Below are 12410 nucleotides of genomic sequence, written 5' to 3'. Positions count from 1 at the left end.
CCCCCGACCCTGCCCATATCCTCGGGCCAGTCCGCGCGTGCTTAGCCCGCCTCCTCGAGGGCTCCGTTGCGCGCGCACCGCCCCTTTCCCCAGTGCGCGTGCTCGGCCCCGCCCCCGGTCGGCGGCGCTCAGAGCCCGAGTCCGCGGGAAGATGGCGGCTCCGCTCATCCCCCTCGCCCAGCAGGTAGGGGCTGGGCGGGCCGGGCCGAGGCCGGGGAGGCCGTGGGGAGGTCAGCCGAGCAGGGCAGCGAGGGGCCTGCCCAGGCGGCGGCGGCTCTCGCAGGAGGGCTCTGGAGGGCGGACGGCCCTGAAGGTGACAGGCTTGCGTGCCCGGCCCGGGCGACCCTTGGGGCGGCGACGAGGCGGGCGGGTGCGAGTCTTCCCGGGCCGGCGGTCCCGGAGCTCCGGGACTTCTCAGGGAGGTGCCAGGGAGCGAGCATCTCGGACCGGCCACGGCTCCTCTAGCCTTTGTCTCCCGCCGACCCGGCACCGGGCGGACGGCGTCCCTGGGGAGCGCAGGTGCAGGACTGGGTCCCTGAAGGCAGGACCCTCTGCCCCGACCCAGCCCTTCCTCCCCTGGGAGCTGCTTCCGCCGCCCCGGACAGTGCGAGAGGGTGTCGCGCACCCCTGGCGCCCCTTTGCGTTCTCACTTTCTCCCGAAGCTCTTCCTAAAGGGCAGCATCGGTGGCACGACCGAGATGTGCAATCAGGGGCCGTACACTGGCCGCCCCGCCTTCTGGGACAGACGTCCATTCGTTCATTCATCCTTAAATGTGTGCTAGGAATGCAGCAGTCACCAGACAGGCAGCAAGGTCGCTGGTCTGGTGGAGGTGACACTTGTGGAAACCAGTAACTACGTCAGTCACCCTCTCTTGTGTCTGTTAATGTTGTTGCTATCAGTCCGTTCCGACTTACGGCGACCCCATGCAGAGCTTCTGGGTGGCGCTAACGGTTAAGCATTAAGCAATGACTTTTAGGTTGGCAGTTCTAACCTACCCAGAGGCGCCTCAGAAGAAAGGCCTGGCAATCTGCTTCCGTGAAAGGTCACAGTCTTGAAAACCTCATGGAGCTTAGTTTTACCCCGACACACGTGGGATTGCCATGAGTCTGCTAATAGCTGGCTTTTATTTTCTGGGTACCGAGTCCCTGGGTGGCAAAAATGGTTAAGCACTGCAGTACGAACTGAAAGGTTTGCACCCACCCAGAGGCACCTCAGAAGAAAGGCCAGGTGAGAGCGTACATGCATTCCACCATGGAATCTGAGCAGCGGTTTTAAAATCATATTTGCCAGATACCTGCTTTGGACCAAGCACCATGTTATAAGCGCTTTGCCAGAATTTTCTAGCATAACCTAATGATTAAGAGTGAGGGTGGAGGGAGGTGTCAGATTATCTTGTGTGCAAATCCTGGCTTCAGCATTTACTTCTCTGTGTGTCCTTGGAGGAAGCTCTTAGCTTCTCTGGCCTCAGTCTCCTCATTTTAAAAATGGGAATATAAACATCTCTTTGGAATAAAAGGAAGATTAAGCATGTAAAACGCTTTGAATAATGCCTGACACATTGTATGCACCCAGTGATACTCTATTATCATTATTTAATCTTTGCCACACTTAGACATTTGGGAAGAGAGAACACCAAATCAGGTGCTAGCTGATGGGTTCATCAGCTGATCCAGGGAGAGAGACTGAGCAGGCCTGTTCAGTCTTGCAAGAACTAGCCAATTTGCAACACTGTCAGTAAATTAACAGCATTAAAGACCAGCGGTTATTAATTAACAAGTTCTTGTAATAGATATGAAGGTGCTGTGCAAACTGTTAAGTGCCCTAGGGAGTCAGATATTATTAGTGGGAGTCAAGAGGTACAGCACTGACGGTTTTTTTTGGGTGGCGGGGGAAGACCTTCTTTTGAGGGGGGGATATCTTTGGTTAAAAGTTTAAAGATTATCTTAATATTGATGAATAACTTCACCAAGTCCTTGGGGAAATAGAGAGCAGTGCTGCTATTGGAGAGCCTAGTCATCTTCCCCTGGGGGAAAGCCTCCTAAAAGTACCGAATCAGACAGAAGAAAAAGGTATGAGACGTTTGTGCTCCTCCTTCCACTGAAGGGTCACTAGGCTGATGCTTACTGTTATTATTGAATTCTTCCTTGCCACCAACACAGAACCCTTTGCAGTGTCCCACACATGGTAGGTCGTCACGTCAGTGCTTCGTGATTGCATTTACAGTCCCGACAGTGTCCAAGTACAGCTACTTTGACTGAGACAACAACAAAGTCACAGAGGGAACTTTTTCCCATGGTGTTTGTCAGAAAGGTCAAGAAAAAGCCTATGGCAACAATTATGTATTTTTCCGTGTTCCTCGTCCTGTCCTTTGCACAGCGCCAGGCAATGGGTCAGGACAGTGACTGTGGGGTTGCTCCTTCTCCCATCCTTAATGAGCCATGTTTGGGGGAGTACTGACCAAGCATTATTACTGCGGTGAAAAGTGAAAACAAAATGCCCTGGAAAAAGATGGGAAAAAAAAGTTTAAAGATTATCTTAGGGCAATAGTTTTAGTTCATCCAACCTTCACAGCTCCATGAAGTCTGAAGTCCATGAGAATTTGAAACTCTGTCCTGCATTTTCCCCCTTTTGATCAGGATTCTGTTCCGTAATGGTAGCCAGGCACCATCCATTTCTTCTGGTCTCATGGCAAAGGAGGCAGTTGTTCATGGAGCCAGTAGGGGGATCTTTTTAAAACTTCCTACCTAATTTGGGGGGTGGTGGCAGTAGTAGTTCAGCGGTGGAGTTCTCAGCCTTTCAGGAGGGAGAGCTGGATCCAGTTCCCAGCCAGTGAACCTCATGCACAGACACCCCCCATCTGTCACTGGAGGCTTGTGTGTTGCTATGGTGCTGAACAGATTTCAGGGGACCTTCCAGACTAAGATGGACTAGGAAGAAAGGCCTGGGGATTGACTTCTGAAAATCAACCAGTGAAAACACTCTCCGATGCACAGCAGATCATGGGCAGCGTTTTGTTCCATTGTGCACGGGCTCACCATGAGTCGGGGGGACTGGGCAGCAGCTGATAACGTCGAATTTAACACTTGCTCTGATTTGAACTTTGTTGATTACAAAAGCTGATGTTTATTGAGTATTTTCAAGTTTATAGAGTGCTAACATGTAGTCTCTCATCCACACAACAGGCTGGCAATGATTTTACTAATTTTACTGATGGAGGATTTGTGTCAGAGAAGGGGGGTGATTTGTCAGTGTCACAGCTAGTGAGGTAATGAATGAAACCTTGAATCATGTGACTCACCTGCTAAAACCTTCCAGAGGTTCCTCTTTGCTTTTGTAATAAAATCCAGATTCTTTCCCAGGAGCCATGGCCTCTTCTGCCTCGTCTACTGCGTTCTCTCTGGCACCCACATTGTGGCCCCACTTGCCAATTTTCAGTTCCGATAGTCCAAATTCGCCCTGTCCCCTGACTTTTCCTGATGGCCTTCCTTCTCCCTGAACTGCTCCTCTGTTTCTTCCATGGTGCTGCCAGGGCCCGGTCCCTTTCTTCCTTCAGGGGACAGCTCACTGCCATTGTTCCCAGAGGCCTTTGCTGATGACGTGCCACAGGTAGTCCCCAATGACCTGTCTCCCTTACTCCACCGACGATGGGCCACAGACGTCTGGCTGCTTGGGCTTTGGGAGAGCAAGGTCGGCCTCATGCCTAGCTCCTGGGAAATGCCAATTAAATGTGTGAAGTGGGGCCCAGTGGCCTGCACCCCTTAGCACAGTCACATGTGGCTTTTCTGCTCTATGTGGGATGGGGGCAATAGTAGGAGCAGGATTGAAGGAGGGGCAGTAAAAAGATACCTCTGGTAGCAGGCACATTCACAGTCACTGATGGCTGGGCTGGTTCCTTTCCTCTCCTGATGCATTTAGCCAACAAAGGCCTGGTCAGGTTTTCTTCCTTCCAGTAATTATGTCAGCTCTTCTTAGGCCTGTTCTTGAGTGAGCCTCTGCACCAGGTATTCCTATTGACCCAGGTGTGCAGCTCGACCCTGCCAGGTGCTTACAGTCTAGCTGTGGTGATCACACATTCACAGATCATTACAGGGAAGCATGTGGTGATGACAGGATCATTTCTGTTGGGGCTGTTGGGGAGCCCCTTGGAACTCGAGGTGGTGGTCTTCTTGGGCAGAGATGTAGGCCCAGGTGGAAGGTGGAGGGCCAGTTGAAGAGGAGTGAAGCCATTGGCCAGCTCATGGCACGGTAAGGGGGTGTTGCCCCCTCTGCCCCACGCTGTTTGAGCTTTTTTTCCCCCACAGCTTTTCCCGTCAGCAACTTCTCTGGTCTGCGCTCTACTCCCTGACATTGTCGCTGATGCCTCCTTCTTCATAGCTTTTTGTGAGCCTGAGTATAAGTGTTATACCTTGGAGTAGTCTGTCGTTGGTTTGTGTTTCCCCCGCCTCACTGGAAAGCCTCCTGTCATGTCGTCAAAGAGCCATCTTTGATTGCAGCCTACCCTAGTTCTCTCTCTGGGAACGCCCGTTGATGTTACAACTGCCCTAATAGGTCACCAGTCTGCTGCCTGTTTGTCATTGTGTCATACTGAGGTGGCTTGTGTGTTGCTCTAATGCTAGAAGGTGTGCCACTGATATCTCACATACCAGTAGGGGTCAGCCATGGTGGATAGGATCCAACAGAACTTCCAGACTAAGAGAGACTAGGAAGAAAGGCTTGGTGATCTGCTTCCAAAAAGCCAATGAAAACACTATGGGTCACATAGAACATTGATACAGTGCTGGAAGGTGGGCCCCCTAAGTTGAAAGGCAGTCAGATTACACAGTGGCCACAACATGGACTTGAGCATACCATCGATCATGAAGATGGCGCAGGACCAGGCAATGTTTCGTTCTCTTTTGCTTGGGGTCGACATGAGTTGGGAGCTGACTTCATGGCAGCTAACAACAACAAGGTTACCAGTAACCCTGCCATTCTAACCCTGGTGGCCTGTCCTTAGACTGTGTCCCCATGACTGCTGCAGCACTCGGTCCCAGAGCCCCTGTCAGCCCTCGTACTTGGCGCTCTGTCCATTCACACCCTCATGTCTGCCCCCACCACACCCCTCCTCTCTTGTCCCACCTTTGGGCCTTCTGTGCAGATCACTCTTAAGCCTGCCTCCCCCAGCTGTCCTGATGTCTGGCGGCCTCCTGCTCCTCCCTTCTCCTCAGCTGCCTCCTCACCACACCCACAAGTTCACTGGGGATGAGAACTGGGTTATCCAGCCACTTCCTACTCCCAGTTCATCCTACACACCGACCAGTTGCCTTCGAGCTGACTCTGACTCATCGTGAGTCCGTGTGTGTCAGACTAGAACTGTGCTCCACAGGATTTTCAGTGGCTGATTTTTCAGAAGTAGATTGCCAGGCCTTTCTTCTGAGGCAGCTCTGGGTGGTCTCAAACCGCCAGCCTTTTGGTTAGCAGTCAAGAGCCTGCACCATTCGCACCACCCAGGGCCTCAGCTGTTCTAGGAGGCTTTTATTCACATTTTACAAACAAGGAAAATGAGATCCACAGAGGCGAAGTCATTTGCTGAAGTCCTGCAGCTGGGGGTGAGAGTGAATCCACGTTGTCTTATGGCAGAGCCTTGCTCTTCCCACTGTTCAGATAGCCTGCAGGGCACCCAGCCCAGAGCACAACTCGGTACATGCTCCTGGAATGAATGCTGAGTGCTCGGGACACTGTCCTTTAGTGCCTTGTTTTTTTTTCTCTGGAATACTTGCTTGTCTCTGTCTGCTAGAAAGCTAATTGTGATGCTGTGGAAGCTGGTGGCAGAGAGGAAAGACTTTAGAGTAAAATGGACCCACCCCATAAGATCTAGAATTCCTGTGTCATCCTTTTGTTTTTTATTGATCTGCATCAGCCTGGCTTTGATGACTGAATAGGTCCTGATCAAGCAAGAGTTGTGAGGGCCGTGGTGGTTCTGTGGGAGAACCCTTGCCTTCCGTGTGGAGACCCAGGCTGGATTTCCGGTCAGTGCTCCTCATGCGCAGCCCTCACCTTCCTGTCCGTAGAGGTTTGCATGTTGCTGTGGTGCTGAATAGGTTTCAGTGGAGTTTCCACACTAAGATGGACTAGGAAGAAAGGCCTGGAGATCTGAAAATCCGCCATTGGACACCTTGTGGATCACAACGGTCTGATCCGCAATTGATTGTGGGGATGGCACAGGACCGGGCGAGGTTTTGTTCCACTGCATGGGTAACCGTGGTTGGGGCCGACTCAGGGGCAACTAACAGAAATCAAGACCAAATGAGCAGAAGCAAAAGGCCGGAATTCTCATTCAGAAGGCTGAAACATGAGGCTGGGGCTGAGACCTGGGAGGCCTTGAGTAAATGGGTCCACATCCCTCTTTTAATTAGGGTGACTTAGGGACAAAGGGAGGAAGGTGGTTTGGTAAATGGGACGCTGGAGGCTGTGCCTACAAATTGGCGTGAGACAAAAGGACCTGGCGGGGTGACTGCCTGCCTGGATCATGGCAGGTGGCAGGGAGAGATGAGACCAGGCCAGGCTCCCCCAACTTAGCGCACAGAGCGGGGCCCTTAAGGTTGCCCCTGCCTGGAATGTACCCCATGAGCTCCAGCCTCTTCAGGCTCAGCCCTCACTTTACAAGCTATAGGAGGCATGTGGTGGCCATGATAGCTACCCCACAGCCATCTCCTCGCCAGGCCTGATGGCTCTACTGCCTGAGTGCATGATTTCAGCCTTGATAGCGGAATCGATTTACTGGCAAAGTTTCAGTCAGCTCAGTATTCAAGGGAGCTCTCTACTTCTTGTCCCCCAGCCAAGAGCTGGCATCAGGAGGCAGGGCCATTTCATCCCTGCGGACCAGACCCAGCCCTGCACCTTCCCTGCTCTAGGCTCATTTGTCTCAGGCCTACACAGGTGATGTGCCCTCTTGCCTCAGGGTCTTTGCATTCTTCTGGAATGTTCTTCCCTCCTTATCTCCAGACTCATTCCTTGTTATTTGCCATCAAGTTGATTCCCACTCATAAGGACCTTATGTAGCTTTTGCTCTGTTGTAAGTAAGGTCCTGCACCATCTTCATGAGTCTTCATGATTGTTGGTATGTTTGAGCCAGTTGTAGGGTTCTTGTGTCATGTGTCAGTTCATCTCATGGAGGATGTTAAAACAAAAATCATATTAAGCCAATAATAGAAATTGAAGTTTATTTAATGTGTGATTTGCAAATCAGGGTAACTTTTGACTAGAGAGTCAAAAGATGTTTCCAAGAGAAGAATTTCCAAAATTCTTGTACCACATTTTATCAGCATTTCCATGGAAAAAGGGCTGGAACAGAACTGGATAAACAATTTGTGCTCAGGAGGAATTTCATACAGCATTGTCTTGAAGAGCAATTAAAATAATTACTGGTTTACCCTAAAACAGAGCTCCCAGTCTGACCGAATTCTTCAAAAAAGCACAATGCCTGAGGCAAAATGGTCTTATCTGTGAAGAACTGGCTGCTAACCAATCCACCAGCCATTCTTTGGAAATCCTGTGGGGCAGTTCTACCCTGTCCTGTAGGATTGCTTTGAGATGGAATCCCATCCTAGGTAATGGGTTTGGTTTTTTGTTTAGACCATTGTTTGATTCAAAGGTGACTTCTTAGAAATCAGTTTCTTTAAAGTTCAAAGTTCAGAAGGACATCTAAGGGCAAATGGCCTGGGTAGTCACCCCAACTCCATGGACTCTAGAAATCGGGATTCCGGGAGAATTAAAACGGTTTCTCAAGGGTTTCCCTCATTTTTGCTGACCCTCTTAGTTTACCAAACATGATGTCCTTTTCGCTAGTTTTTCCTGATGACCAAAGTAAGCCAGCTGAAGTCTCACCATTCTCACTTCTGAGGAGCGTTCTGATTGTAGTTCTCCTGAGACTGATATGTTGATTCTTCTGGCAGTCCACAGCTGGTCACTCCCCTTTGTCTCTCAGCCCTCCCGACAGACCAGCTCAGTCACTGCCCTCCCGACAGACTGGCTCGGCTGCTCTGGGGTTGCTTGTAATGACACCTGTGCTTTTCCACAGGCCAGTCTGTATAGGTATTTGGCTGGTGGTCTGTCTCCCCCTGCCTAGCCTGAGGCTCACAGGGCTGGGGTGGGCCTGTCCTGCTCACCCATGTACCCTTCAGAGTGAGGCGGGTGGTCATTACCTGTGGAGTTGTTACGAATTGAATTGTGTCCCCCAAAAAATATGCTTTGGAATCCTAATCCCAGTACCTGTGGAGGTGATCACATTTGGGAATAGGGTTTTTCTTTTTATGTCAATGAGGCCCTATTGGTGTAGGGTGGGTCCTGAACCTACTCACCTTTGAGATACAGAAAGAACAGATGAGGTACAGAGAGGTAAGCACACAGGGGAAGACACATGCCACGTGGGGGTCACCAATGAACCAAGGAGTGCCGGAGCTATAGAAACTGAGAGAGATCTTCCCCCAGAGCTGACGGAGAGAGAACCTTCCCCTAAGCCGCGGCCCTGAATTCTGACTTCTAGCCTCCTGAACTGTGAGAACATAAATTTCTGTTCATTAAAGCCCCCACTTGTGGTACTTCTGTTATAGTAGCTTTAAGAGACCAAGGCAGGAGTGAAGGTATGAGTTGGGTGGGCCAGGTATGGCACGCACCAGGTACGACAGGCACCAGGTACGGCAAGTTTATGAGCAGGGAGGTGCCATGTTTAGATGCCTCTGACAGCTTAACAGAGGGAGTGCTGGGCTGGATCCTGCTCAGAGATGCTGGCTACAAGGCGGGCATGAGGTGATAGGTTGTGACTGGCCTGAGGTTATTTCAGGAAGGGCTGGAGGCATTGGTGATCAAGGGGACTTATGGGTTGGCCATTGGGGCTGGGGTCCTGGAAGTGGAGGGAGAAGGCAGGATCCCCCACAGCCACGAGGTAAACCTGCACAAGCATCAGGGATAGGGACGGGGCAGGTGCGGGGCAGGCAGATGGTGTGCAAGTTGAGACAAGAGGTCGTCAGACCTTCACGACGCCACCAGCTTGCCACAGGCCACCTGGGAGAAGCCTGACTCCAGGGAGAGATCACAGGTTCCCTTAGCCGAGGTACAGGGTGCCAGTGAGGGGTGGTGGGAGCCCAGGGACGGGAGTCCCTGGTGAGTCCTGCACCTACACTTCCTCTGTCCCCTCACTCACTTATGTTCTGCACCTGGGCTCCTGCCCCCTCAGTCACTCACTCGCCAGTAACCTGAACCTTGGCTCCTGCCTCCTCAGTCACTCATTCACCTGTACGCTGCACCTGGCCTCTCACTGCCCCCTTGGTCTTACACCTGCACCATGTACTTGGGCTCCTGTGCCCTCAGTCACTCATCTGTACCCCTCAGCTGGGCTCTCACAGTTCCCTTGTCTCACACCTGCACCCCACACCTGGGCTTCCATCCCCTCAGCCACCTACCTGCACCCCGCACCTGGGCTCCCACTGCCCTCTCAGCCACTCACCTGCATCCCAGACCTGGGCTCCCACCGCCCCCTTGGTCTCACATCTGCACCCCTCACCTGAACTCCCTCTGCCCCCTCAATCACTCACCTGTACCCTGCATTTGGGCTCCTACTCCCTCCTTGGTCTCTCACATGCACCTCGCACCCGAGACACCCCTTTGGTCTCTCATCTGTACCTAATACCTGGGCCCCCTCCTTGATCTCTCACCTGCACCCACACCTGGGTTCCCCCCTGCTTCCTTGGTCTCTTACCTGCACCCTGCACGTGAGACCCCACTTTGTCTCACACATGCACCCGCACCTGAGCTCACCCCCACACCCTTGGTCTCACATCTCCACCCTGTACCTGCCCCCCTTGGTCTCATACTTGCACCCTGTACCTGGTCCCTCCCCCTTTGTCTCACATCTGCACCCTGAACCTGGGCCCCCCCAGATCGGTCATTGGTGTCTTTCTCTGTTTTGCTCATGCCACCACCAAGTGTGCTTCTGTGTCATTATATAATCCATAGGAAAGTGGTGTTTCTTATTCTGAATAGGATTTGCTCCTCATTGACATTTCCCTGGCAAAGAATGCTGTCTTATTTCAGGCTATTTTTAAAGGGGAAAGGTGAAACAGGGGGGAAAAATGGTGACGATTAGGTGCTCACGTGGAGAACTATTTAACCAGGACTGTAAAGTTTGGGGAAACTCTGGTGGCGTAATGGTTAAGTGCTACGGCTGCTAACCAAGAGGCCGGCAGTTCAAATCCGCCAGGCACTCCTTGGAAACTCTATTGGGTAGTTCTACTCTGTTCTATAGGGTCACTATGAGTTGGAATCGATTCGAAGGGAGTGGGTTTGGTTTTTTTTTTTTTTTTTTTTGTAAAGTTTAGGGACTGACTAGCCCTTAAGTTCCCTCACACCCTGAGAAATGACACTGTTCATGGATGAAAGTCCCACACGTGGTCCACCTGGGTATACATTCTCATGGGCGCCTCTCCCTTTGCCTGGTTTTCTTTGACAAGAGTCAGAATGGACTTAGGATACAGCCCTGAGTCATTCTGGAGACTTTCTCCTTCGAGAAGAGGATTCCAGAGTGGAAACACAGACCCTGCAGGGCTGAGCGGGCAGGTTAGTCTGTGTCCCCTGTGTGCAAATCAGGGCTGGTGTTGGCATCTCACCAGCCCCCAACATGGCATTTTCTCTCAGGCTAAGTAAGCTCTTTGTGTGCCCCTCGAAGCTACCTTGTAAATGGAGTGCTTGTTGATTTTTAGCCACTAAAAAAGCTCCTTTAATTCATAGCCCAATAAGTAGGTTTTTGTAGGTATGTAGTCATGTATAGGAGCCCTGGTGACATAGTGGTTGGTCACTCAGCTACTAACCAAAAGGTTGGTGGTTTGAACCTACCAGCAGCTCCATGGGACAGAGATGTGGCAGTCTGCTGCCATAAACATTTATAGCCTTGGAAACCCTATGAGGCAGTTTTTTTCTGTCCTATAGCATCGCTATGAGTCAGAATCAACTCGATGGCAATGGGTTTGGGTTTGGTTTTATTAACCTATAAAATTGGAGTTTTAACAAGTGACAGCTGAGACTGTATGAGTTTTCTGGGGCTGCTGTAACAAAATACCACAAATTGGTTGGCTTGTAAGAACAGGCATTTGTTGTCTCACAGTTCTGGACGCCAGAAGCCCCAAATCAGGGTGTGAGCCATGTGGATTCCTTCTGAGGGCTCTGAGGGAGACTCCATCCCATGCCTCCCTCCCAGCTTCTGGTGACAAACAGTGATCTTTGGTGTTCCAGTCTTGGTCATTTTCTTTCTGTGTGTCTCTGTGTCTCTTCTCCTCTTATAAGGACCCTACTCAGATGGGATTAGGACCCACCCTACTGCAGTATGACCTCATGTTAACCTAACTGGTAGCATCTGCAAAGACCCTATTTCCACACAAGGTCATGCTCACAGGTACTGGGGTTAGAACTTCAACATATTTTGAGGGGGACACAATCCAACACAAACAGAGACTAAGCAAACTGGTGCAGTGTTGGTGTTCTGTTTTAGATGCTGGGGACAGCTTAACCAGTTTTAGTGAGGGAGAAAATGAGCTCTGTACGTGCTGTAATGAATCTGGCCTTTGGTGAAATATTTTACTACTTGGCGAAGATCATTTGCCAAGGCGGGCTGTAAGGGCTGTGGTTTTAGGCCTATACCACATGTCTCCATCAACAGCCTGGCCTGAGCCCCCCACCCCTGTCCGCGATTCTGTAAGAATAAAGCCTGTACCTTCTTCTCAGGGGCAGTGGTGGTTCCATGCAGGAGACTCGGGTTCGATTTCTGGCCGATGCACCTCGTGCACAGCCACCACCTGTGTGCCCGTGGAGGTTTGCGTGTGCTGAGCAGATTTCAGCAGAGTTTCCGGACTAAGGCTAGGAAGAAAGGCCTGGTGATCAGCTTCCAAAAGTCAGCCAGTGACAACCCTGTAGATCATAACAGTCCTGTCTGCATCTGACCGTGGGAATGGCCCAGGACTAGGCAGCATTTTCTTTCACTGTGAGTGGGGTTGCTAGGAGTCGGGGGCCGACTTGACAGCAGCTAACGACGACACTTCTGTTAGATTGTCAGACACAACGTCCCTGTGGCAAGACAGAGCTGTGGGTATGTGGGAAAGGAGAGATTCAGGGGCTTCCTAGAGGAGGGAGGTCAGGCCAGAGCAGGGGGAATCCTTGTGGCAGACGGGGCAGGAAAAGGCAGAGTCCCCGGAGGAGAGCACCAAGGGTGGGCAGGGCAGCGGGATTGAGGGCTGTGCGAACAGGGAGTGGGACCAGCCTGGCACAGAGGAGTGAGGCTTGGGGGGCTCCCAGGGCCTGCGGTTTGGACTTTATATTTCTTCAGGAACTGCAGGGGCTCTTGCAAGCCGGGGAGTGACATTGTGCCCCCTGAACAGGAGAG

General features: G+C 51.5%; 1 protein-coding gene across 11 annotated transcripts in view; it reads left to right on the top strand.

Annotated features, from left to right (window-relative positions):
* Positions 1-96: 96 nt before the first annotated feature.
* Positions 97-12410, top strand: part of EPS15L1 (epidermal growth factor receptor pathway substrate 15 like 1) — a 108695-nt gene continuing 96381 nt past the window's right edge. For all 11 annotated transcript variants that reach the window (XR_010321253.1, XM_064280906.1, XM_064280907.1 and 8 more), the window contains exon 1: positions 97-184. Coding sequence is in view for 10 of the 11 variants with exons in the window: in XM_064280906.1 (XP_064136976.1) it covers positions 152-184 (33 nt within the window). In the remaining variant the exon portion in view is untranslated. The remainder of the gene's footprint in view (positions 185-12410) is intronic.

The sequence above is a fragment of the Loxodonta africana genome, chromosome 3 (genome assembly GCF_030014295.1).
Source record: "Loxodonta africana isolate mLoxAfr1 chromosome 3, mLoxAfr1.hap2, whole genome shotgun sequence".
In the NCBI taxonomy this organism is placed as follows: Eukaryota; Metazoa; Chordata; class Mammalia; order Proboscidea; family Elephantidae; genus Loxodonta; species Loxodonta africana.
Note: the sequence above shows the minus strand (reverse complement) of the source record. Positions and strands in the feature narration are given on the sequence as shown.